General features: G+C 49.6%; 1 protein-coding gene across 4 annotated transcripts in view; it reads right to left on the reverse strand.

Annotated features, from left to right (window-relative positions):
• The window catches only part of Abcc3 (ATP-binding cassette, sub-family C (CFTR/MRP), member 3), a 49723-nt gene extending 23333 nt beyond the window's left edge, over nt 1-26390 (reverse strand). For 3 of the 4 annotated variants that reach the window (NM_001363189.1, NM_029600.4, NM_001363187.1), the window contains exons 1-11: nt 26244-26363; nt 8914-9090; nt 8440-8565; nt 8095-8232; nt 7282-7407; nt 7000-7061; nt 6246-6377; nt 4992-5180; nt 1814-1991; nt 1554-1715; nt 963-1055 (exon numbers count right to left, since the gene is read on the reverse strand). In NM_001363189.1, coding sequence (NP_001350118.1) covers nt 963-1055; nt 1554-1715; nt 1814-1991; nt 4992-5180; nt 6246-6377; nt 7000-7061; nt 7282-7407; nt 8095-8232; nt 8440-8565; nt 8914-9090; nt 26244-26288 — 1428 coding nt within the window. In that variant the 5' untranslated portion in view covers nt 26289-26363. Of the gene's footprint in view, nt 1-962; nt 1056-1553; nt 1716-1813; nt 1992-4991; nt 5181-6245; nt 6378-6999; nt 7062-7281; nt 7408-8094; nt 8233-8439; nt 8566-8913; nt 9091-26243 lie in introns of all 4 variants that reach the window. The other variant, XR_879762.3, reaches the window with a different exon arrangement.
• Nucleotides 26391-27555: the final 1165 nt, after the last annotated feature.

Consider the following 27555-nt stretch of genomic DNA (forward strand, 5'->3'; position numbering starts at 1 on the left):
GGCGTTCCCCTGTACTGGGGCATATAAAGTTTGCAAGTCCAATGGGCCTCTCTTTCCAGTGATGGCCAACTAGGCCATCTTTTGATACATATGCAGCTAGAGTCAAGAGCTCTGGGGTACTGGTTAGTTCATAATGTTGTTCCACCTATAGGGTTGCAGACCCCTTTAGCTCCTTGGGTACTTTCTCTAGCTCTTCCATTGGGGGCCCTGTGATCCATCCAATAGCTGACTGTGAGCATCCACTTCTGTGTTTGCTAGGCCCCGGCAGCTTTCTTTTATAAGAGTTGTCTTGGTCATGGTGTCTCTTCCCAGCAACAGGGCAATGACTAAGATGGTGGTCTCAGGTGGTTTGTCATTTATTCTATGTGTAGAGAGAGCTGCTGAAGACACCAGTAATCATTTGCAGATGGATAATTCACTGCCTGGTTATCAACTCTTTTTTTCTTTTTTTTTTTAAAGATTGATTTTATATATATATATATATATATATATATATATATATATATATATATATATATATATATGAGTACACCATTGTTTTCTTCAGACACACCAGAAGAGGGCATTAGATCCCATTACAGATGGTTGTGAGCCACCATGCGGTTGCTGGGAATTGAACTCAGGACCTCTGGAAGAGCAGTCGGTGCTCTTAACTGCTGAGCCATCTCTCCAGCCCCTGGTTATCAACTCTTATCACTATAAAGTGGGAACACATTTGAGTAACTGCTCTACCTGTCTCTGGACTGCCTCAGTTACTCTGGCCTTGGTCTCATTGCTGTGAAATTAGACTGTCATTACAATGATAGGGATTGAGAGGGGTAAAGTTTGTACAAGGGGCTGTGGCTTTCCCCATTCAGTAGAGGGAGTGGAGAAGCCCAGATAGTACAAGATGAACTGGTTCTTGGTACCCCTCCCCCCACTCCAAAGCTGGTATTACCATCTAAAGTAGATGCCTCACCCACCTGGTAGGTCTTCATCTTCATGGACACAGCTCCATTGAGTGGTATCAGCAAGACTATCACAGCCACTCCAGCCAGAGCTGATGGGCCCAGGATCTAAGGAGGCACAGACAAGTAGAGGGTCAGGCAGGACAGAGCTCAGCAGAGACTGACTGATTTGAAGTATGATGGGCAAGGAGACAGAAAGCCACAACCATATCAATAGAAGCAGCCACCTAACAGATAATGACCACAGATGGCCAGTAGCACCCTTGGAGAAGGATATTCAAACTGGTTGTGTTGGCATAGGTCTGGAATTCTACTACTTAGATGGTTTGGGCTACACAGTGATTTCAAGATCAGCCCAAGCAACTTAGTGAGGTCACCTCCCTCCATCTTGAGATGAAAATTCAAAGGACAGACAGAGGTGTTAGTAGGAGAATGTGTATACCCCTTGCCCCTGGCTTTTGAGGAGTGAATCTCAGCCTAGGATAGGAAGACTGAATGGCCAAGGTCTCCTACCTAGGGATGGTCTTATGGGCACGACACAGTTCATCTATAAGCAGAGATAGATGTGATCAGAGGAAAGGGCAGAGCTCAAAGTTCAGGAACTACCTGCCAGAGGAAGTATATTGCCAGGATGACCTGCAAAGGTGCAGACCACAGCAGATTGATGAAAGGGGAGACATCCATGAAGCGCTGAGCATCCACTGACATGAGGTTGACCATTTCTCCCACAGTGGACTCCCGTTTGACTGAGTTGGTGATGACCAGAGCCTGAAGATGAAGAGATGAAGGGGATAGACCAAGCCCAGGAGCTTCTCTCAAGCAGCCCAGAACTGACCTCTCCCAGTACGCATCCCACCCTGGCTGACCTTCCTGTAGATGACACCTATAATAGCAGTCCGTAGCCTCAAGGCCATCACAAAGATGCAGTGGTAATATTGGTGTAAGATCAATGTCTGCATGGTGGAGCTCAGGAACATCAGTCCGGCCAGCAAGAAGCCCCACCAGGTGGGGGCCGTGGGGTCAGAAATAAACCTGATGAGTATACTGCAGGGGGGGGGGGAGACCAGGTATGAGGCTGGTTTGCTCTTCTCAGTCTTCTCTCATGCAATAGCTCTTATCATCAGCCTTGCCTGCTTGTCCTCACCTCCTTGGATGTCACGGCAAGCAGAAGAGGCAATTTTCATTGGCTAGATCTTCTTACTCATTCTCCTGGGCTGCTGAGGGGGTTCTAGAACCCACCACAGGGCCACAGGAACTTTCATTCCACAAATCCTCCCAACTCGTGACCCCCAGTGCTATCTGCTATCTTTGCTGGGGCTCTTGTCTACCTCTCCTATGGCTGTCTTCATCTTTCTCCTATTACCTCCTGGCCTGTCCCCACTCCTTGACACTCTCAACAGCTCCCCTTATCTTTCCCCCTATACTCATTGAGAATTCCCTGCTGTTCCCAAAGCTTCCAAGCTTCCCCAAACTCATCCTTTGCTCCAATCTTATAAGAGGAGTTGTTCTTCTGACTTTCCAAACCCTATCTTGTCTCCCTGAGCCCAGGATCCAATCTTCCTGTTGGGGAAGACCCAACAGGAAGACTGGATTCCCATTGTTGCATGACATTCAATATCGTCACCTCTTCTGTGCCTTCACTTCGGAACAGGAGCAAGACTCATCATGTTATAGAACAAGCCTCCTCTTGACCTCAGGGAGCTTTCCAGTCACCATCAGAGTCAAGCCTGCCGTTCTCCTAGAGGCTGATTTGTGTCTTGACCCTCTGGTACCTATGAATGTGACTGCATGTGGATATGGAATCTTTGTGGCTAGAATTGGTTATGAGGTGAAGTAATGCAAGTACTGTTGTCTTTATCAGAAGAGAGGGAAATTTTCACACAGAGAGACAGGGGAGAGAGAGAGAAAGAGAGAGAGAGAGAGAGAGAGAAGAGAAGAGAAGAGAAGAGAAGAGAAGAGAAGAGAAGGGGGAAGGGGAAGGGGAAGAGGAAGAAGAAGAGGAAGAGGAGGAAGAGGAGGAAGAGGAAGAAGAGGAGGAGGAGAAGAAGAAGACGAGGAGGAGGAGGAGAAGAAGAAGACGAGGAAGAGGAGAAGAAGAAGACGAGGAGGAGGAGGAGAAGGAGGAGGAGGAGGAGGAGAAGAGGAGGAGGGGAGGAGGATGTTAGGAACACCAGGGACTGCTGACAACCACCAAAGCTAAAAGACAGGATCAGGAGAGACTGTTATCCAGAGTCTTTGGCAAAACCCAAGTCTGCATCAGAGAATAGAAGCGAACATCTGGATCCCAGCACTGAGAACACTGAAGCAGGAGGACTGTCAGTCAAGGCTAGCCTGGACCCCAGAGCAAGACTAGATTTCAAACAAACAAACAAACAAACAAACAAAACTGATCTAGGTGTGGTGGTGCATGCTTTCAATCCCAGCACTCAGGAGGAAGAGGCAGGAAGATTGCTTGTGTGTTTGAGGCCAACCTGGTCTGACTTAGAGTTCCAGACCAGTCAGTGCCACGTACTGAGATCATGTCAAAGCAAAGCAAACCAAGCCAACCAATTAAACAAACAAACATAACTCATCACTAATCCTGTCAACACATCTTGGTTTTGAGCAGTGGGGCAGACAGGAAGGAATAATCTCTATCGTTTCAGGTTGCCCACAGGATGATAGCTTGTTAGAACATCGCCGTGAATCATACAGGGCATTTTGAGACGTTGGTTTCATTCTCTGCTGCTCTGAGGCCCTCCCACTCTGTCCCAGGCCCCAATCTTTGCAAAGCTGCTAACCAACTTATTGCTGCCTTCCCAGAACGAAGTTAGCTGGTCGATTTTCTGGAAGCCTCTCTTTCCCCCAGAAGCTCTCTCTTGGGCTCACCTTGTGTCTCCAGCTCTAGACCTTTAATCCAACCAGGGCTATCAGTCAGGACTGCTAAGGCTCTGCTAAGGCCCTTAGGCCTCTCCTCTCACAGACTGTCTAGGAGAGCGGAGCCCACAGACACCTGGACCTCCTCTGAAAGGCATCTCCTCTCAGAGGGCCCACCTAGACACACTTAGCCCTGTGCCTGCCCCCTTTCTCCCTCTGAACTTATCCATCAGGGAAAGGTCCACAGTTTCTCAGAGGCACTGGCTGCCCTTGACAGAGTAGCTCCAGAATCCTTTGCCCTACTCCTGGCTTGTGCTGTCACAAGCTGACCGCTTGGCTTGCCACTTTGCCCCACCTCTGGTGTAGGGCCAACCTTTGATATTTAAACAAGGTGCTTCTCCCTGACTTTCCCTCTCCCTCTCCTCACCCCACCCTTGGGTAGCTTTCTCCAGCAAGCCCAAGCTGCAACTCTGGAGTCATGCTGTCTCAACCCTTGGTGACTCAGCTGGTTATACTTCTTCCTCATTCACTTAGTTCTTCGGAGATAACCTCTTGAACCGGCCACGTGTTCTCAGATGTGGCAGGCTGACTTCCTGGCTTTCCTAGCCACGCCTGTGACCCACTGTATTCTTCCTGAATTACTTTTGGCCTCTCCCACGAGACCCTAAGACTCTAATTTATCTGCCTGTCTAGTGGAGGCTGTTTGTATTGATGGATGTGCACAAAGCAGGAGGGAAAGGATGCAGGGCTTAGAGCTGTGTCTCACCCTGTCATCTGAGAGCAACCTCCAGTCCAAACCCCTCCTGTGACAGATGGCAGAGGCTGTCGGAAGTGGAAAGAGCTCTAGAGTTGGACTTCAGAGCCCCAGACTCATATCTGCCTTGTCTTACCAGATGCGGGCTTCACCTGAGTGTGTGTCTGCCTTCACATTTGTAAAATGAGGAAATTACAGGTCCTTCCCTAGGGAACTCCTGAACAAGGTTGGGGGTGGGGGGCGCTTATCACTGACAAATACACGGTGTGTGCAGACCCATGTGGAATGGGAATGGAAAATTGAGATACAGAGGCAATGCCCCTGGCCAAGGGTCACCCAGAAAGCAGACTAAGCTTCTTTGGTTCCTAGTCTAGGGCAGTCATCCATCCCTCCTCCCTGAGAGAGGGCTGCAGCAAGAGGGAGTGCAGTCAGACCTGAGCAGCTGTGGGTTGACGAAGCCGAGTAGGTTCTGGATCAGGTTGAAACAGGCACTCATGAGCAAGCTGGAGGTGAAGGTTCTCACCAAAGCCCTCAGAAAGGAAGGCTGCTTGGACTTGGGTCGGGGCTTCAGTAGGACCGCATCCTCACCTGGGATCTTTGGCTCAGCTGTTGCCGTCTGGGACCTGTTTGGGAATAAACAGCAGTGGGTAGGAATGGCACCTGGTTCCAGGAGACCAAGGGCCAGTCTGGGATGGGCAGGTAGGAGAGGTATGGGGAGGAAGAGGCAGGTGGGGTTGGGGAGTAGCTACTTCTTGGCTTTCAGAACTGGAAGGGCATAGACAACATCACAGTCTCCAGGTGCTTACTGAAGGAAGAACTGTGTACCCAGCTCTGTGGTCTCTTCCTGCCTCCCAGGGCTGGTAGGGATACTGAGACAGAGGAGATCAGGATAGCTGAAGAGGGAGCAGGTAGGTGTGGTATTGGGGGGAGTGGGGAACAGAGACAGGGTAAAGCTGGCAGCTGGGGCTTCTATTGGCCTCTGCAGAGGCCCCAAGGCAGGGAAGCTACAATACTGGTATCTAAGCCCTGTCCTTTTTCCACCAACAGCTAGCATTCCAGTGGCCCTGGGATGACCAAGCACTGGTTTGTGGGCAAGGGTTGGAAAAGGGCTTGGTTATGGGTCCTGGATGTGGGCTGCCTGCTCAAAGGCTTTCCCTCTGGCCTGCCTCCAGACAAGAGAGGCAGGAGTAAGAGGGCTGGTCCTGCCCTCCCTAGGAAAACCCCTGTGATTTCAAATTCTGATCAAGCACAGTAGAAGAGAGATCTGGTTAGGTCCTCTGGGTCAGCTGGGTGTGGAGTATTGCTCTGTCAATGTCAGTGGGGAGACCTTGGCTGTGTCATTAAACCTCTAAGCTTTATAGTCCCTTTTCTGGGCCAAGGGACAAATAGAGAGAATACTGTTGGATTGCTGAGAGAGTGAATGAGGTATCCTATACGCTACGAGCCACGCCTACTGTACGTGGAGCAGGACACAAGTGTCAGCATCCTCTGATCCTCAGATGAAGCAGGGAGGACAGGTCCCCACCCAGTTCTTGCTCTCACCTGCAGCATCCTAAGGCTACCGAGGCATCCCCTACGTTTGCTGGGTTTCCTGCTCCTGCCTATGCTTCCAGGTCTTTGAGCAACACCACAGGTGCCTGGGGACTGAGAAGTTGGGACAGGGGCCTGAGGGCACAGGGAAGACTCACCTTGATGCTTGGTTCTGCTGCTTTTGCCATGCTTCCAGCAGCCGTTGTACCACCTTGTGAGAGCAGTCCTCCTCAGACAGAGACCAGAGGTCACGGTCCTCCAGGGGACGTCGGTAGCCAAGGATGGCAAGCCTGGAGGAGGGAGGCAGAATCCTCACACAGGGTCAGAGGCTTACAGCAGCAGCTGATATTTCTAGGGTCTCGGGTTAGGGGAAGTCCCCCTTAAATGCGGTACCAAAGTCATTCCCATGGTCCCTCTTGATTTGTACCTCTCTCTGCCTCTCTCCTATTGTCCCCAGATGCTCTATCTGTCCAAGGGCCCCTGGCAATGAACCCACACTGGCCAGGCTTGAGAGTGCACAAGGCAGGAGGGATTCAGGCCAGCCTCAGGTGTATGTGCTTAATGAGTTGTCACTCAGGTCACAGACACAATTATCCTCCTCAAGCCACCCTGAGGAGCAGCCACGGAGATGACAAGCTGGAAGCTTATCCCAAATGGAAAAGCTTAGAGCTAATTATGGTCTCCTTCCAGCCTTCCGCATCGGTCCCTGTGGCCTGCCAGACCTAGACTGGGCCAGGCTCAGCCTCTGCATTCAACTCCCAGATCGAACAGCCACTTTGGCCCACCCGGGCCTGCCCACCTGATTATTGTGGGGTGGCAGTATGGGGGAGGGGGCAAGTCAGGCCAATTCCTGGGGTTCCTGGACTTCCTATCCCACTCTTCAGGTCTAAGCTAGAGCAAGAGCCAACTCACCTTGTGAACCACCAGAAAGACAAGCGGGAAAAGAAGCCAGCGCTGGCCTCTGGGCAAGGATTCTAGGAGAGAGAAGGCAACAAGGAGATGGGAGCGTCCCATACATCTTGACACCCAGGAGAGGCAGGGAGGCCACTATTCCTTCATGTACTCAGCCCACTCTCAAGCTGTGGAGGTGGCAGTCTCTGCTTTGGGGGAGACTGGAGGGATGGGGCTGCTGGTACCATTTGGGCTGAGACACAAACTGTTGAAGCCCCTGCACCTTGCTGGGGGCAAACTCACTGTGTCAAGATTCTCCGGGGAGAACAAAGGCGGCTTCTCCTTGAAGCAGGACAGGATGAGGGCACAGAACACCAGGGCAAAGTAGATGTAGAAAGTGGTGAACCGGAACGGATCCAAGATTTTACCCTGAGGGAGAGCGGAGAGGGACCTCAGAAGCTTTTGGGAAGGATGGTGTGCATCTCAACACCCTGGGGCATCAGGCTCACCTGGAGCACCCAGAGGATGCCCAGCGGTAGGGAGAAAGCATGTGGTGTTGGGGGCAGTGACACGAGGAGGACTTGTCTTGCACCAGGCATTGTGCTGACATGAAATTCAGCAGCTGGCTCCTTGCCTGTGTCCTCCCCAGAGAGGGAGATGGGGGCCACCATCTCTGTGTTCCATCCCTCCCACCATCAAAGAGCAAGGCCAGACTGAAGCAGGCAGGAAGAAACAGAACGAATGAGTGGGTCTTCACACACACACATCTGCACATGTGTTCACGGCAGACACTGGGGCCCACATTAGGTGGATGGTCTTGCCCTCCCTAGGTTACTGAAATAGTGGGTGGTGGCAGTTACAGAATTGTCTTCCCCTCCCTCGCCCCAGCGCTCCCAGGCACATCTAACCACGGTTGCATCTTTGACCTATTTCTTTGCATGGCTCAGATCTCCTGCTTCCTGCCACCAGGCAGAGATGTAGCAGGTAGAGGAACAGCATAAAAGATGCTGAACAGAGGAAACCCTGGAACTGAGAAAGCCCGGAATCAGCAGTAACCTTGAGCCTTGAAGCCGTGCCCCTGAACAGGGCTAGACCTGGAAGGGCTGGACTTCTTACCTCTGCCAAAGCTGAGAGGATCTTGGAACGGAAGGGGATGATGGCACAGATCACACACAGGAGCCAGAATATGATGAGCACTCCCGAAGACTGTACCCCCCGAAGCCGCTCGTACTGGATTAGCAAAGTGGCCAGCAGCTATGCAGGAAGGGCAGGGAACACTTGGCTAAAGCACACACATCTAAGCCTGCTCTAACCCCTTCTTGTGTGCCCCGATGTTTTTGGAGTCATTTCACCTTCTGACAACTGCCATGTGTCCACCCTCTTCTTCAGAGTCCATGGTCGTAGCATACCCTACAGCCCGCAGGAGACCTCCCCGCACAGCATCCTGGGGCCCACACTAACCATGGTGATCCCCACCACCAAGGGTGTGACAAAGAAGACAGGAGCAGGGGATGAGCCATGGATCAGGCCGTGGAAGGAATAGAACAGGTCCACCCATGAGACACACCACAGCAGAACACCGAGGGCCTGTGGAGAGTGCACAGGTTCGAGTCTCCATTTCTAATGGCAGCACTAGTTAGTCTCTGCTAGGGAGAGGTCCCTTTTCACGCAGGCATTGTAAGCTACCAGACCTGTCTAGACCTACTCAGAAGTTTCTAGGGTGATGGGAAATTCCATTTTTGAACAGTCTCCAACATTCTCAAAAGAGGAAAGGCCTGGAGACTCAATTGATAGGCTTCTATAGCCCAGAACTATGGGGGCAGGGACAAGCTAGGAAGACTGGTTTAACTGCTAGTTGGGGCAAGGAGTTCATGAAAGGCAGAATCCCTTAAATCCCCCCCCCCCCCACTCAGAGGACAGCCCTGGGTCGCTGACCGTCTTGAGCCTGGATAACCATGAGAGGACTATGTAGCCGAGCTGATGGTGTCTCAGGTAAAACAGGTAGCAGGGCAAGGCAGCCCACAGGTAGATGCAGGGGACCCAGGCCAGCAAGGAGTTCTGGAAACAGGGTGTGAGGTCCGGAGTGTTGGTATATATAGACAGGTTGGAGTCCTAGAGACAGAAACACAACAGTTTGACATTGTGGTAACCTCGTACAGGCATAGTTGGCCCCCGAGGAGATGGCTGGACCAGACAGACACTCCATCCACCCAGGGTGGAGGTGGGCATGGGGTGAGGGATAGGTGAGGGCAAGAGACTGAGCGTGCCAGTGACTAGGTGAGCAGGGATACCCCGGGGTTAACGCTTAGGGAGCCGAGGTTACCTCATTTCCTTATACTCTTTCTAACTGACCGGTAATTCAAGTGCAGTATAAGCTGCACCCATGTAAAATGTACAGTTTAATGAGTTTGACAGTTGCATAACCCTCAAAGCCATTGACACAATAAAGACATGATACTTCCATTATCCCACAAGATCACTTATGTCTCTTTGCACTCCACCCTTCTAAGACCAGCCTTGTTCTTCAACATGCTTAATCTTTGTTTCCCATTTTTCCCCTCAAACCAAAACGAAACAAAAGCAAATCTCTCTCTCCAGATTTCTCCCGGGCAAGGAGAGAGCTTCCTGGGTCCTTGGGTGCTTTTAAGATGGGGTGGCTAAGACTAGGTGGATGGTTTTGTTGTGTAAGCGTAGGGGCCTGAGTTTAGATCCCCAGAGCCAACCAAGTTTATGTATTTTCTTTTCTTTTTAAACCAACCCAGCATGCTGGGCCACACTTTAACCCCAGTGCTGGGGTGGCAGTCATGACAGTGGGGGCAAGGGCTGAGAAGGGGGAGACAGGCGGATCCCTGAGCGTTTTGGACAGCCAGTCTAGTGGAATTGATGGTGCTCAAGTTCACTGAGAGATTCCGTCTCAAAAGAGAAAGGTAGAGGACCAGGAGGATGACTCAGCAAAGGTATGAGCCACCAATCAAGACTTACAAACTGAATTCCATCCCCAGATCTACATGGGAAGGAGAGAACCAACTTCCTGAAAGTTGCCCTCTGACTTCCACCGTGACACTTGCACGCACCCCTCATATAAATAGATAGATAGATAGATAGATAGATAGATAGATAGATAGATAGATAAAATAAATGTACATAACAATCAACCCTGGAATCTCTGAATGCACACATAATAATATATATAATATAATATATATATGATATAATTATATAATTATATAAATATATGTGTGTATATATTTCGCCATCTCATTTCAAAGCCAAGACAATGCCAGCCACCCCTACAGACACCCTCTACCTCCTCCCCTCTTCTTCCTTCTCTTCCTCCTCTCATCCTTCTTCTAGTTTTTTGTGTGTGCACATGCACATGTTCATGTGTGTGAAGGTCTACATGCATGTATGTATGAATACAAGCCAGAAGACAACCTAATGTCATCTCCCAGGCACAATTCCTAAGGCTTCATCCACCTTTTTTGAGATAGAGTCTCCTAGTGACCTAAAGCTCACCAAGTAAGACTTTCTTCACTTCCCAGCCCTGGCATATATGTATAGGTGTGTGTGTGTGTGTGTGTGTGTCTGTGTGTCTGTGTGTGTCTGTGTGTGTCTGTGTATGTATGTATGTTCATACATGTGATATATACATACATGTGATGTATATATGTATGTATGTATATGTATGTATGTGTGTGTATATATATATATATGTATACACACACACATATATATACACACACACATACATACATACACACACACACATATTACAGAGAAAAAGATGGGGTAATCGTTCTCTGCCTCTACCTACCTCTACCTACCTCTACCTACCTTATTAGAGTGATGTGAGATTTACAGGTGTTGGGGATTCGTTCTAATGTTTTGTCTTAATTCGGCTCCAAAAACCACACGAGAATCAACATGTCCAGACTCTGAGTCCCTGTCCCCAATTAATTTTTGATTAATCAATAAAAAGCCAATGGCCATTGGCTGAGCAGGGTGAAAGAGGTAGGACTCCTGGGCAAGAAACACACAGGGAGAAGGGGCAGAATCACCATGACATGGAAGCAGAGAGATCAGAGCTTCAGGAGGAAATCATCCAGCAAAGGGAAAGGGGCCCCGAGGGAGGGCTGCCCAGAAGGAAACAGGGCAGCAAAGATAAAATAGAGATTTAGAAAATGTTAACTCAGGAATACTGGAGGGGAGTGTGTGCTAGCTGAGGGGAGGTTTGGAAGTGGCCAGCCATTGAGCTAGTCAAGGCATATAAAAATATAACAGGTGTGTGTGTGTGTGTGTGTGTGTGTGTGTGTGTGTGTTTCATTTGTGAATCCAGAGCTCTTGGGCAGGTACTGAGCTGTGCACGTACCAGCCTGGAACCCAGAGCGAATTAACAATTTTCCATTACACATTGGTGCAAAGGCATGAGCAGAGAACTCTGCAAATTACGAAGCGAAGGCTAAGCAACTCTCCCTGTTCACCCAGGAAGTGCTCTGAGTAAGTACTGCTGGCAGCTCAGGGTGGTTGGTCACCCTCGGGTTACAGCTCTTCCTTGGGCTGTACCTATACCTCCATACATTTGGAAACCAATTCATGCACTAATGCTTTGTGTTCAGACCTCTTCCTCCAAGGTGGCTAACATACTCACTTCTTCTTTTCACAAAGTGTTAGATGCTCTTTACAAAAGCCCCCCCATACAAACAAATAATGAGAAAACCCGCTTCCACCCCATCCACCTAGAGACAACTGCTCCCTGAGGAAGTCCCGCCCACCCTCTAACTACGATTTCAATTTCATGCGAGTTTAGCATGCACATAAATCTGCTTTTCCGGAAGCAGATTAGTTTTCTGTTACTGGAACTGGGAGATTCTCTCAAATCTGTGTGACTCCAAAGGTGTGGCTGCTTCAGTACTGTCAGGTGAGATAAGAAAGCACTAAGGGGTGCCCTATGGATTTGGTGTGGCGCTTGATGGGTCTGCGGAGGCTCAGTGATTTTTTTTGGTCTTTGTTTTTAAACCAGGTATACTGGCCTGCCCTTGTAATGCCCGGGCTGGGAGGGGGAGAAAGGCTTCCTTGGTGAGCTTCAGGCCACGAAGATACTCTATCCCACAAAAGATAGAAGGTCCCTAAGTCATGACACCTTAAGAACGGTGCCTGAGGAATGACATTGCAGGTTATCCTCTGGGTTGCATGTATGCATACACGTATGTGGACCTGCACATACATGAACATGTACATGTGCACAGATACACGTAAAAGAAGAGGAAGAGGAGGGAAGGAGAGGAGGAAGAACAGGGGAGGAGGAGAAGGAGAAGAAGGAGGAGGAAGAAGAAGAGGAGGAGGAAGAAAGAGGAGGAGGAGAAGGAAGAAGAGGAGGAGGAAGAGGAGAAAGAGGAAGAGGAGGAGGAGGGAGGAGGAGGAGGAGGAGGAGGAGGAGGAGGAGGAGGAGAGAGTCTCTGTAGGGATGGCTGGCACTGGCCTGTCTTTGAAAGGAGATGGAGAAGTAAGCTGGGTGTCTAAGTTTTCCATATATCTTCTCCTCCAGCCTGGCCCCTCCCCCAGCCTCCTGCAGCCACCCAGTCCCTGAGCTTTCTCAGACTCTGCAGGGAAAATGGCTTCAGCCATTCTCATGCTTCAGTACCCTCACCTTGGCTCTTCCTGGTCTCCCACTTCCTGGCAAGTATTTCTTACTGACGTTTTTTTTTCTCTTTGTCCCAGTAAACTATGTGTGCACAACCTTAGGTCTTAGGTCACTGTGCATCATTGATCACAGACTGCACTGAGGAGCCCTGAAGCCAAGTCACTAGCTCGTCTCCTAGGCCAGTGGTTCTCAACCTTCCAAATACTGCAACCCTTTAATACAGTTCCTCATGTTGTGGTGACCCCCAACCATAAAATTATTTTTGTTGCTACTTTGTAACTGCAATTTCACACGTTTATGAATCCTAATATAAACATTTGACATTCAGGATCCAATGAAAGGATCCTTTGAGACATTGCAGCCCACAGGCTGAGAAGCCGCTGTCTTAGGGCCTATGTGGCCTCTCCCCCCTTGTCTCTCAGAAGACATCTCCTCTGTCCTCAGCTACCTCATGTTCAATACCTTTTATGACAAACTTGTTTTATTTCCTGAAAGGAACAGCAAACCCCACTGGTGCTGCCTGTCTCTGTCAAAGCCACCACCACACTTCTAACTTCTACTTCCTCCAAGAAGCACCTCAACCGGACCCTTGCCGGGAGGAGTGACTGCATAGGCAGGTGTCTAACTCGGGCTTTCACCTCTTTTAAGCCCTGTGATCTGATCGCCTCTAGAGGGCCTTGGCTTCTTCAGGGTTAAAGCCGTGGGGGTGATGATGATGATGATGACGATGACCACAACAACGAGGATGAAATCTCCAAGTTGGCCACTCCTACCTGGTCCCTCCCATTTACCCTCCAGCTATCATACCAGCTCTCGCCTCTCAGAGCCTGCCAACAGGCTCTGCTCTCTTTTCTTTTGGCACCTCAGGGATGTGAATGCTGGCCCTGTTCTTTCTTCATAGCCATGCCTCATGGTCTCTTAGCTGGCTCCTTCTCTTGATGTGAGAGTACCCAGGCTCAGTCCTTTTGCTTCTCTATCTGGGTTCACCCTCTGCTGCTCTCTTTTGGTCTCAGAGTTCCAGGACACGTAGATATCAATGACTTTCCGGCTCATCTCTCTAGCCTGTTCCTCAACCACCAATGCTAGAATGCCATAATCAACTCTTTTTTTGTTTTGTTTTGTTTTTTGTGTTTTTTTTCCGAGACAGGGTCTCTCTGTGTAGCCCTGGCTGTCCTGGAACTCACTCTGTAGACCAGGCTGGCCTTGAACTCAGAAATCCACCTGCCTCTGCCTCCCAGGTGCTGGGATTAAAGGCGTGCACCACCACTGCCCGGCCTATAATCAACTCTTAACTAGAAACCTCCATTCTACACACCCTCTACCGTGTCCCATCCCTCTGCCCTGACTTCTATACTGTTCTCTTGCCTCATGGCAGCCGCCGACCTTTTTGCTGTTCCTGAGCACCTACCTGCTAAACAATTCCTGCCTCAGGGCCTTTGCACATACCATCCTCCTTTTCCCAAAGTGCTTTTCCCTACATGCTTAAGTCTTTCCTTTTCAACGAGGCCTGTCATGATCCCCCTGCATAACACTAGCCTTCACCAGACTCCAAACACACACACACACACACACACACACACACACACACACACACATTGAAGAAATGAAAGCATTAACAAAAAAGATAATATCATACACTCATTCTAAACCTTCAGAGGCTCACCATTATCTAGAAGACAAAAATCAAAGTGTCTTCTTATAGTGTGTAAAACCTCAGCTGGCCTTGAGTGAACTTAGGAACTTTCTAGTGGTCTGGGTTCTTCATCTGTGCTTCTAGGGAAGGCTACTACATCCTGCTTCCCTTTTCTTAGCCTGTCTTTCCCCTAATCATCTCTGGATAGCCTTCTGTCCTCCAATGCCCTGGCCAGTGCTGCTTTTTCCTGAAATATAGCTTTGTCCCCTGTCATGTGCCAGCAAAGCTGCCATGGCTCCCGCTGTTTATAGAGCCCAGCCCACCCTGGTGGGCAGGTCCTTCAGGACTCTCCTCCCACCTTCTCCCCTCCTCATCCCTTCACTCTCTCCACTCTGAGCCTGCTCTGAGGTTCCACTTGGGCACCTTGGCTGTGCCTGGTCTCTCTTCTTCCAACTCCGCAAACCCCAGCACCTCCACTGAGCAGTGCTGGACAGGCTCAGGAGCAGCCTCTCCCATCCCTGAGCATCCATCCACATCTAGAATTGGTGCTCAGTGCTCATTGTGAGTGACACTTTCTGGAACCACTTTCCTGCTTGGGAGGATGCTTTGGAGAAAGTCCCGTGCTGCAGACAAGGCAGCCTGGCAGCCTGAAGCCAGGACATTCGGCCTGGAGGCTCCTCCCTCAGGCCATGTGTGTTCGTGTTGGGTAATTGTGGCACATACATGTTGTACTCCAGATCCCTACACAGGACGTAGCCGGTACCCATTTATTCTTTGTATTTCCCTTCCTCCCCCTCTCCTGTCTTTCTTTCCTTTCTTCCTTATTAGGAAATCAACCCCGGGGGGCAGGGGTTGCACATGCCAGGCAGGTGCTCAAACTTATGACCCTCCTGGTTTCAGTCTCCCATGAGCTGGGATCACACATGTAACACCACATCTGGCCCATTTTCTGTCTTTACTTAGACGATTTAAGCCAAAACCCCACACACTCCTGCTAAGCTTCTGTGTTGTCAATCATGAGCTGAGTCTACACCAGTCCTCCTGATCAAGGAGATCAAGATGGAGGGAAGGCACACTGCTTAGCCCCAGTTTTGCCTTTTCTTCTCCTCCTCCCCCACCCTCCACTCTCTATCTTGTATTATTTTCCTTTCTGAGATAGGGTCTCTAGTAACCCAGGCTGGCCTTAAATTCCTGATCATTCTGTCTCTACTTTGCAAGTACTGGGATTATGAGTGTGTACCACTATTCCTGCCAAAACCCACTTTAAAAGCATTTTTTAAAATTCAAGTGTGATGTAATTATAGAAAAAAATGCACATATCTCTGAAATAGAAACCTCCACAATCCCCCGCCCTACACACAGGTGTATTGAGCTGTGTAAACACCATCCACACCAAGAGATATAGCACTGGTGGTAGAAGACACCCTGGGCCTTCCTCACCACAGAGAACCCACCCTGATATCTCCTGCAATGGGTTTTCTCTCAATGGGTGATCCAAGCCTGGATTGGAGCTTGGCATAAATGAAGCTGTATGGTGTTTGTCTGGCATTTTCAGTCAACAAAGTGTGGTGGTATATTATTCTGGAGAGTCCACCTGCATTTCTGTGTGTTCCATGATGTGAATTTTCCACCGAGAACACACCCCATCCAGTTCCAGAAAGCTCCTAACTGAGGTAAGCAGATCTCTGGCTCACATATTCTATACGAAGCCTCTAGGCATTTCCGCTGTGACTTTTGTCTTTGATTCTGGTCCTGGGGAATGAGCCAAGCATGCTAAGCCAAGAACCCTGATACCAATTCAGGTTTTGAGTTTTTAAGAGATACCTCTTGGGGACTAGGGAGATGGCTCAGTTGTTAAAGCACTTGCCACACAGGTGTGGGGACCAGAGTTCAAACCCCCAAATCCATGTAAATCGAGGCACAGAAGCCACATCTGTAATCTTGGTGCTTCTCTGGCCAGATGGGAGATAGAAGCAGAGCATCCTTCAAAACGTGGGAGCCAGTTAGCCTGACGTGCACTGCTGCAAACAAGAGGCATTGTCTCCAACAAGATGGAGGGTGAAGACCAACACACCAGATTTTCCTCATATCTCCACATATGCTCCACGGTACACACACACACACACACACACACACACACAATCTCCATAACTACAAGCAAGCAAATGCTCTCCCTGTTAACAGTTGTAACGTACAGATATGAAAATGAGCACCTTCTTTCCGTTCAGTATACACGAAGCTTTCAAAACCGAGTATTGAGGGTGGGTACCAAGCCCGACAACCTGAGTTTGATTCACAAAAATACACATAGTGGAAGATGGGAACACACTTCTTAAACTTGTCCTCTGACCTCCACACAGGTACCATGGCATATCCCCACTCCCACCAAAAGAATGCCCTGTGTGTTGAATGAGTCACTCTCATTTTGGTGGCAAAGGACACCAAAAGACACCTGGGATCTCACCCAAGCAAGGCAAGGACTCTACCACTGGGCTATGTCTTCATGTTTGATTTTTTTTTTTTTTAAATCTTGAGGCTTGCTAAATTGCCCAGGTTGGCCTTGAAATTTGGGCCATCCTGCCTTTACTGTTGGTGTACCTGGATTGCACCACACCGGTGCTCTCTGACTTTGCTAGGGTAGCCTCATTTGTAGCTGCAGTGACCATCAAGGTGAGGGGAACAAGGTGGCATAAAGCTTTTCCAGCATTTTATGGCTACCCTCATAAAGCTACTATCCAGGGGGTAATTCAACACAGGTTCCCAAGATATAAAGCAGGGGTGTTGTTGGGTTCAGTTTACAGAGGAAAAGTGAGCACCACTGGCTTTGGTAACAGCTTCAGGGACAGTTGACACTGTGGAGCCAGGACAAATATCCTGGCTTTGGAGATGCCATGGGATGGTGGTTTCTTCTAATCCATTCTCCCTGGGCCCATGTACCAGAAACGCTTCCCCCTTGAGCCTTGCAGATCTTTAGCGGGGTACCCCATGCCCTCCTCTTGTTCTCTCTTGAGGCTGCATCCCCCTCCACTCAACTCCCAGCACAGGGTCAGGTGCCCTGGAGCACACCAGAGGCTGTTAAATACATCATGAAGGAGCGTGGGGTGAGACAACCTATGTACGGGTCCACAGTTAACACTAGGACACATCACTGGCTTTAAGGCCACCAGAGGAACCAACCTTGGTGTTGCTGATGTAGTATAGCTCTATTAGTCTGTTTGTTGGTCTGAGGCCAAGTTCTTGTTTAAGGTAGGCTAGCCTTGAACTTACTGTGTAGCTTAGGCTGGCTTTGAACTCTTGATCCTGCTGCCTTCACCTCCCAAGTGTTACTGTTGCACTTGTCTCAGTTCTGCCACTTTTGAGTCATGAAATGGTGGCTGGTTCCTGCAACCCTCTGAACTTTGGATGCAAATAATGACAGACCCATAGCCACCTTTCAAACAGGAGTAGTGAACGGGAAAATGCCTATCTGTTACCTGGTCACACTTCGGAAAGTGGGTGATAGACAGGACATTGGGCTGTTGGGGACATGTTTCATAAACATTGATGCCGTAGACATAAACAAGTAACCTCGGGGATTGAGGACTGGAAGGTTGCTCTGGGCTCATGAAGGTCCTATCTGGGTGACTATTCTTGTGGGAGATGTGCTCTGATTGGGTACAGTCTCCTTGGAGACAGCAGGTACCTGTTGTTCATTCCTGCATCCCAGATTATCCACCCCAGAGCTATTGCTAGAACATCTATGGGATATATCACACACCGCAGGTCTGGAACTGGGATACCTCTTCTCCTGCTACCTGGCTACCTTGGTGATTGGCAATGCCTTCTTCTTTCCTCCCTCCATCCCTCCTGATCTCTCTCCTCCACCCTTTCCCCTTCCTTCAGGACAGGATCTTCCTGGGCACCCCAGCTTTTTCTCTTTCTCACTTCCTGATCCTATCCATCAGTAAACCCTGTCTACTCTGTCCAAAAAAAAAAAATCAGGTGGGAATTCAGGTGTAACCATACATACCTACTACCCTAGCTCTGTAACAAACCTATCCTAGGCTACATAACAAGATCCTGTCTCAAACAAAAACAGCCGCTCTCTCCTACACACAAAGGTTAAGCAGAGCTCTGTGGTGATGCTATATTTGATCAACCTTATCCAGAGACAGGGAACCTCACCTGCTGGCCCTAACCTCTTTTGAATCTGGCCTCTTCTCCATCCTCTGCTCCCCTGACTGGATTCCTTCCAGGGCCCTCTCTCTGGTTTCCTGCTTTGGCTCAGCCGCTTGTCCCTACATTCTCTTTCCCAGTACAGCCAGAAAAACCTATTGGAAGTCCGAGCCAGACTACACACCCATTGCACCGTCCTGCCTCTTACCGTCGTTAAGGAAAACGCAGGGAACGCCGCACAGCTCTCCAAATCATTGGCAGCTTCCTGGCCTGTGTGATCTTCCAGCCTCAGTCTGCCCTAAGACCCTGGCCTGGGACCTGGTCACCTTCAGCTGTTCCTTCTTCACTTGCCTCTGAACCCTCACTGCCCCGGTGCGGGTTTAGCTCTGATTATACTGTCTCATCAAAGTTCACCTTGACTTCCTAATTAGAACTGTGACCCATTGCAGGCCTCGTCTTAACCCTGCACCTGTCCCTTGTCCATTTTATTTTCTCCACAGCCATGACAACCTTCTCTCACTTGATACAAGTGAGCTGTGTTTCAGTTATCGCTTTTCAACCTTCTCCTACGACAGTAAGTGTTCCTTGAGGACAGGTTTGCTAAAGGACAGCTTTGGTTCACCACGATGCTCCTCACTGCCTAGAGTTTGCAACCTGCCCACCTCAGCCAAATGACTTTGGTCCTTCTTCAAGGAAAAGCACCGAGGCAGGACTTCCAGAGCTCAGCTTCACCTTCACCTTCCTACCTGCCTGCCCATGGCTTCTGGGCACTTAGCCCAGAAGGCACATACTCTCTCTACACCGACTGAACAAAACACACGAGTGAATGAACTAACGTGCTCTCCCGGGCCCCAGCTTCCGTAGCTGAACACCAAGACAACATCATGCTGTTTCTCTGGCACTGAAGCACCATCCTGACAACCAAAGGGGCCTCGAGACTAAGGCACTAAAGTATAAATGACAGAGAGGACAGAGTCAGTTGTGGTCATTTCCTGGATCCACTCAGACAGGGTGGAGGGTGGCTCCTTAAAACTCCTCTTCCATTCCTGGTCCGAAGAGCACCAGCTGGGAGGCAGCCCAGGCCCACAGCCCCGCCTGCCGACGGCCACTTGGTTTCCACAGCAACAGCAGCTTCCTAAATACTGAGATTAAACAGCTGGATGGAGCCGATAAGGTGGAAGGTCCGGCACCCAGAATGGACCACAGGGCAGATGCCCCTTCATGGGCACCGAGGCTGAGATCCTTTGTAGGCTCAAACCAGTGGCAGGGGGAGGGGCATGAGGACTCCAGAGTTCTCTGTCCCACTTCTGTCAGCAGTCTCCCAGGCCTCAGGCTGCTGACAGGCTCTGTCTAAAGAAGATTCATTACTTCCTCAATCCCATATGGGGGGGGGGCGGTGGGTGCATCTGTGCTAGACAGCTCCTGAGGTCACTGCGAAGGGACCGACTGGCAAGATCATCTATCTCAGCAGAAATTGGAGGGAAGGGAAGCAGGCACCTTCTGATTCACCACCACCTCCCCCCCCCCAGCCCTCCGTGAGCTACTAAGACAAAAACAGGAAGCCTGAGAGGCCACAGAGGGCTATGCTGGGTCAGCCTCTAGCTTGAAGGCAGGACACACCTCTCACTCCTGTAAAAGACCTGGCATCCCGGGAAGACTTTGGTTATTGAGTGTCACTGTGTGCCAGGACTTCTGGGACCCATGGGTAACCTGGAACTCAAGCTCTGACAATGCAACCCAAGACCTAGGCTCCTTGGGTTCGACTGTGCCTCCCAAGTGCCCTGTCAGCGCCAGTGTGACATCAACACACTCAAATCACACTGCCAGCCCTCCCCTCCTGCAGTTCATCCATGCACCTGGGGCGTAGGGATTGTCAAAACCAGGCAATGGACCAGCTGAGTTCTGGAAGCAAAGGGGATTAGAAACTGGACTGTCTGGTTTGGAAGAGAAATTTAATCTAGGCTTGAGATCTCATTCCCACCCACACTCTGCCCCACAGCTCAGCTCCCTGGACCAACTGCAGAAAGAATAGTTCTAGGTGGGCAAGAGGAGAGCACAGCCGGGTGTCCTGACCCCGAGGTACCTATACAGGGAGGGGGCAAAGGCACAGACTTTCAGCCCTCACTTCAAAATTAGGCCATTTGTACTCCAAAGCCCTTTCGTTTGCTATTGTTTTAAGATTTTTTTAAAAATTATTCATTTATTTATTTATTGACAAGTACACTGTCACTGTCTTCAGACACACCAGGAGAGGGCATCTGATCCCATTACAGACAGTTGTGAGCCACCATGTGGTTGCTGGGAATTGAACTCAGGACCTCTGGAAGAGCAGTCAGTGCTCTTAAGCACTGAGCCATCTTTCCAGCCCCAAGATTTGTTTTTGTAAACTCTGTAGACCAGGCTGACTTCAGAGATTGGCCTGCCTCTGCCTCCCAAGTGCTGGTATTGGAGGCATGTGCCACCATCTCCTGGCCTTATTGTTATAATTTTTAATCATGTATAGGTGTGTCTGTGCATACATGAGTGCATGAGACTGCAGGTACCCGAGAAGGCCAGAAGTTGGATTCCCTGCAGCTAGTTAGGCGGTCATGAGCCACTTAACATGAGCTCTGAGTATTGAGTTCCAGTCCTTTGGAAGAGCAATAAGCATTCGTAACCACGGGAGCATCTCTCTAGCCCCTGTTTGTTTTGTTAGATAGTTCTTATATAGACCAGGTTGACCTCAAAGTAAGTATATTTCTAAGAAAGACCTTGAATTCCTGATCCTCCTGCCTCCGAATGCCAAGTGCCAGGATTTATAGGTGTGGTGCTTATAATCAAACACCAGCTTCATGAATGCTTGGCCAGCACTCCTCCAACTAAGCTGCGTCTTTAGCCCCTTGGTTGTTTTGAAACAAGATCTTACCATCTATGGCCAGGGATAGCCTCAGCCTCAGGGCGATCTTTCTGCTCCAGCTTTCTGAGTACTGGGATTGCAGGTGTGGCAATAAGACCATTTGGGAGAGTGAGGTGGGGAGGGGAAGTCAGTCCGTTTGGCAAAGCTTCCTCTCTCAGGTTACATCCCTGACTCACTTCCTTTCCTAAGTTTCTCCCTTTAGCTCAGGCCCAGGGAACAGGAGGAGACGGTCTAGGACCACAAGGAACCAAATCTCCCACCTAGAAGCCAAGAACTCAGAGACCAAAACTAATAAGCCTGAGGTTCGAGATCTCCAGCTTTAATGAAAAGGGTTTTCCAGGTCCCTGTCCTGGCAGGGAAGATTAGGTCCCTGGAAGGAGATGGTATCTAGCAGGCTTACAAGTGGGCATCTTCCACCCACCTGTCCATTCAGCAGCCATCCTGTTCCCAGCATCTTTGCATGACATTGTTTTCATATGGGAGCCCAGATGCATCGAAACTTGAACCTTGTCCATTGCTGTGCCTACATGTGTTGGGCAACAATCTAATAGGAAACCTTGGAATCTATAATACCTATAGCCCTAATGTTTAGAGCACCTTATTTACGGCCCTGGACCACAAGCTCATCCTCCCGGAATCGTCACCAGGCAGCTGCAGACCTGAATGCTCTCCCCAACCCCCCCCCCCCAAACCACCTAAGCTCAGCTAGACTCAAAGAAGTTGAGTGACTTCCTCACATCAATGACAGAATCGAGATGAACCAAAGAAGGAGCCATGGAAATGGGTCTTCAAGGTACCGGCGCTTAAGTCCCTCCTTAGGTGGCAGGATAATTATCTTTTCCATATGGGCTTGACCCCTATAAAACCCATGGGACCAAGAGCTGCTGCCAAGTAGACTTAAGTCTGGGACAATGAGAAGGCCAGGAATGGAAGGGTCCAGGAATCAGAAAAGAGGAACTGGAAAAATCACCATTGACTAAAATGTCCCTCGTCCCTAACTCACAGAATCCGGAGTGAGGACCATCTGCTGTCCTTGCTTGGGTTTTCTTCCCACGAAGTGGGTACTTGTACATCTCAAGTGCCAACTACTTTTTAGGCAGTCTGGATAATTCTGTATACACGCAAAGTGAGCCTTTGGCTTCCTATGCGAGAGTCTGGGATCAAGCTTAGTTATGCAAACAGACTAAACTTTTTGAGAACCAACAGTCCAGGCCTTTCTATGCACTCCCTTCACCCCAGTGAGGTCTGTCTAACCTGTCCCAAAACAAACAGTGGTCCTCTGGGGGCATGGGGTAGCCAATCAGAACAGAGAGAATTTCCAACCTCCTCTGTCCTTGATCTCTTGCATCTGAACTCTCTCTCCAATTTTTGGATGTGCTCGTTTGTTTTGTTTTCCAGACAGGGTTTCCTCTGTGTAACTCTAGCTGGCTTGGAACCCACTCTGTAGATCAGGCTGGTCTCGAACTCACAGAGATCCATCTGCCTCTGCCTCCAGAGTGCTAGGATTAAAAGCGTGTGCTAACACTGCCAGGCTTTGTTTTTGAGATAGGATCTCATGTAATCTAGGCTGACCTCAAATTTGCTGCATAGCTAGGGGCTATCCTGTTCTGATTCTCCTGCCTCTACCTCGCAAGTATGATATCATAAGCATGTGCTACCATGTCCTGTTTGTTCTTTGAGACAGAGTCTTCCTCTGGACTACTTCTTTCGGAGCTTCTTTTCACACAAATTTAAGGTGTACTCTGAGATGTTGATAATATGCCCAAAGAGATGGGGACAGGGAGTGTGAAGGAGACATGTCATGGCACCTAGCATGTGGTGCGTGTGAACATACAGGTGTAGGTGTGTCTACAGGATCACAAGTCCCCAGATTGACACTCATAGGGGGACTGAGGCTGAAACTGTAGCAGGCATTAGCTTCCTGCTCTCCTGCTGGAGCCGAGCCTCTGTCCCAGCAGCCTGCCAACTCTTTGCTCGAAGGACCATGGCTTTAAACACATGGCAGTCTGACCTCATTCCTCGCTGTCTTCCCACCAGTCAACAGGATTAGCTGGGCCTGCCAACAGAGCTTCTTGCTTCTCAACTTAATTTCACATTCTCTATTTCATTTGATCACCATAAAAATCTTGCAAGGTAAGCAGCAGGTGGCTCATTTCCTCATCTCACAGGTGAAGAAAGGCCATCAGAAGCTAGGGAAAGTCTAAGTAAACAAGGGGCCCAGTCCCTTTTCTTCTCTGTTTGGTTTTTCCCTGGCTACTCCCAGTTACTCCTCACCACGGCTCCTAAGGTTCAAAGGTATAGCTGAATTATATATGATGCAAATGAGATGCAAAGTAGCATACAAAAAAAAAAAAAAAAGAGTAACCCAGAAAGTCAGCCTTTTGAGTAACTGAGCTGTAGCTTAGGCTTCAGCCTCCTAACCGGAGACCCTTCCACATCTTAGCTCTGCAACACCCCCCTCACTCCCCAGGGCTGAACTATGCAAAGCTTGCTGCTTTCTCACACCCCAACATGAAGCCACTGACAAGTGCAACCAGTAATGGTCTTTAGAAGCCAAGATCACCTGGAGGATCATTTCAGTCTGGGATGGGCAGAGGTGTAGTCGGTTCCCCCTCCCACCCCCGTGCCCCCCATCATTGAAGACATCGAAGCATAGAGACAACCCCCACTCCAAAGGGCCACAGTAGAGATGAGATCCAACCCACATAGCCTCAGGCACAGTACTATGTTCCAGGGCTGGGGTGCCTGAGGCTCAAAAGTGCAGCCAGACGTGGGAAGATTGGCACTATGACACGGGCCAATCTTAGTCCAGTACTCTGGAACAAAATGGTGATCTTGCCACTGCTATACCAGCCAGGTGTCACCCCAAGTCTCTACCTTGAAAGATTGGTTTAGCTAAGCCCCTGTGTTGCATATCCCTGACTTCGGACAGGTTTCTATCTCCAGCCTCTGGGGCGCAATGCCTTGGGAAGTTCTAATTACTCAAGGCTTCATTGACGACCAGGAAGGTTGCACCTGAAACTTGGCACACCCTTCCTCCTGTTTATCACCTTTTTTTTTTTTTTTTTTTTTTTGCCTAGTCACTGTGATCATTACCATGCCACAGTCACGCCTGGCAAGTCCAAGTGAGCAGAGAAGAGAAGCTCGCCCATACGCCAGTGTATTCCCTCTGGACCTCAGAGGAGAGTGGCCACTCCAGTCTAGATGATGGGGGCACTCCTCATGGTTTGAGCTAGAACCAGTTAGTGACCCAAAGGAAAAGGATAGTCTCCAAGAAGCACTTTTAATTTTTTCTTTTTGTTGTTTGTTTGGAAATGAAGTCTCATGTGTCTCAGGCTGGCCTTGGTACTTGCCCTGTAGCCAAGGATAACCTGGAATTTCTGGTTCTATTTCCAGCTCCTAAATACTGGATGACAGGCTGTGCAGCCACATTCAGCTTCTTGGCATTGCGAGGCTGGAAGCGGAGGAGAACTCAGGACCTTTCACTTCTCTCAAGTCCATGTTACACTTTGTGCCCAGCCCAGTCCGAGATACCTTAAATGACAACACTGGAGTGTGGCTCTTGACTTTCACATGCCTGTTCACACACAGACACACAGCACACGTTTGTGCAAAACAGCTCACCCGCATCCCTGCACACGCACATCTGCACACACCGGATGCATATACACAAATACTCGTCATGGAAGAAACACAGACTGGGATTCGGATTCTAGATTTGAAACCAGACAAGGGCGGGCAACCCCTGGGTAATGAGAAAGTAGCCCCGTGTCACACTCTGCCTGTGAGGCTGAGATTGTGTCCCCAGTTGCTTTGCCTGGTGGAGGAACAAGTGCTGAGGCTGCACACACTTCAGACGCTTAAGATGACTGATACAAGGATTTGAGGAGAGACACAGAAAGTTACCTTTCTGCACTGAGCTTGTGCGCGTGCGCACATACCATACCCTCACGGTACTGTGTTTTGAGCCCAGTCTCCTGCATATCAGGCAAGCGCCACGCCCCTGAGCTATAACCCCAGTACAAAAGACCTGCTTTAACTTACTTTATTTTTATCTGGTTTCGTGGAATTGGTGTTTTGGCACAATTCCTTACCTCTCTAGACCCCCATTTCCCTTATCTATCAATGGAAAGGTTTGGGCTTGGACACCTCAGTTCTCCCTCTCCTCTCCTCTCCTCTCCTCTCCTCTCCTCTCCTCTCCTCTCCTCTCCTCTCCTCTCCTCTCCTCTCCTCTCCTCTCCTCTCCTCTCCTCTCCTCTCCTCTCTCTCTCCTCTCTCTCTCTCTCCTCTCTCCTCTCTCTCTCTCATATGTCCTGGGTGTAGATAGGGTCTCCTCACAGACCTGCAGGTGGATCTTGCTCACAGAAACAGTAGCCTCCCAAAACAGGGCCTGGAAGGTCTAGCTGTACCAAGTCCTGACGGATCAGGGCTCTGGATGCCCTAGGGTATAGGCAAGGAAGATTGGATGAACAACCAAGGCACAGTTACTGGGTCGGGTCCAGTGGAGGTGGGGTCGGGTGGATTCATTCATTAGGGATGCAGGCAAAATACAAAGTGTTCTTCTATGCAAAACGCAAAAAGTCCCTGGGATCCACCAGACAGAGAGACTTACACCAACAGGCAAGCGCCTGAGCTTCCCTATTCTTGGCGCCCTGCAACTACAGATTCCAGGAGCCTCCTTTCTGCCTAGCTTCTCCCCGCGGTAGGTCAAGGCACAGCCGTGGCTATACATCCTTCTGCGCCCATTCTTCCCCCTTTGGAGCTTAGACCCTCCCAGGTCTGACTATGCACATCCGCCTTTCCAGGGCATCAGCTGCTGCTCCCGCACTCCGCACTCCGGAGGTGCGTCCTCCGGAAGGCTGTGTTGGGGCGAGAGACCAGACATCCCACGGTTGACACCTACTTCCTCCGTAGCACGGATACCAAGAGACGCTTCTTACCCAGAACTTGGAGCCCAGCTCTCCGGAGCCGCACAGGCGGTCCATGTGGCTCTGGTGCACCGCAGGACTTGGAATCTCAGTTCAGCTCAGCCCCAGCAGATCTGCCCCGGAACCGCCTCTGACTCCCTGCTCCATAGGCACTCCTCCCCGCCCCGCCCTCAGGCCCTCTGGGTCAAGTTCTCCCTGTCCCCAGCGATTGCAACACAGCCTTGGTAAAAGTGCTGGTACCTAAAGGATAATGTAAGAAAGGGACAGTAGAGTAAGGATGGGTAATTAATTGACTGTACTAGTCCCTGAGCTTATAGACCCCGAAGCTGATGGACGTGAGAATGAGTCTCACTGTAAAAGAAGTCCTTTCTAAAGGTAGGGTCATTTCTGGCTTTATATATAAATAGGAGATCATTGTCTATAGTATGTGAAGTGCTCGTGAGCCTAGTCTCTTTCTTCATACGTTACCAGAGAACTGAGACCAGCACATTTATGTGATGTGTCTATGCACATGTGTACAGCAGGGGAGTGGGGCATGAAGTTGGTCCTAGTACCAAATAGATGGGTGTATGACTTCCCTGTGGTCCCCTTAAGTTGCTGCCTTCTCAGGTTCTGTGGCTCCCGTGTCTTGCCCAGGGCACTTCTCTTCCCCACTTTTGCACTGGTGAAGTATGGATCACCATAATAGAATCCTTCACACTGAGTTTTCTGAGGATTCAACAGAAAAAACAAAACAAAACAAAACAAACTATAACCCGCATGGACTACATGTAATACCCAACCTAGGTTAATTCTAGTGAGGCCTCAGGAAAATCCCTCACTAACACCTTGACCCTTTGTTGTTGCTGTCATGGCTTTTTTTTTTTTTTTTTTTTTTTTTTTTTTTTTTTTGGCTTTTCGAGAAACCACAGGGTTTCTCTGTGTAGCCCTGGCTGCCCTGGAAATCACTTTGTAGACCAGGCTGGCCTCGAGCTCAGAAATCCACCTGCCTCTGCCTCCCAAGTGCTGGGATTAAAGGCGAGTGCCACCACACCCGGCTCACTGTTATGTTTTTTTGTTTGTTTAAGACAGAGTTTCTCTGAATAGCCTTGGCTACCCTTGAACTCACTCTGTAGACCAAGCTGGCCTCGACCTCAGAGACCTGCTTGCCTGTGCCTCCCAAGGGCTGGGATTAAAGGCGTGCACCCGTGTCTTAACGCTGAGCCTCCACATTGTCAGTCTGTAAAATGGCCTTCCCAGCTTGGCTACGCTGGGTTCCCCTCCTTCTCTCTCTTCCCTGATACGATCCCAACTCACCCACACCTCTCTGGAGTGAGCAGAAATC

The sequence above is a fragment of the Mus musculus genome, chromosome 11, assembly GCF_000001635.26.
Source record: "Mus musculus strain C57BL/6J chromosome 11, GRCm38.p6 C57BL/6J".
Taxonomy (NCBI): Eukaryota; Metazoa; Chordata; class Mammalia; order Rodentia; family Muridae; genus Mus; species Mus musculus.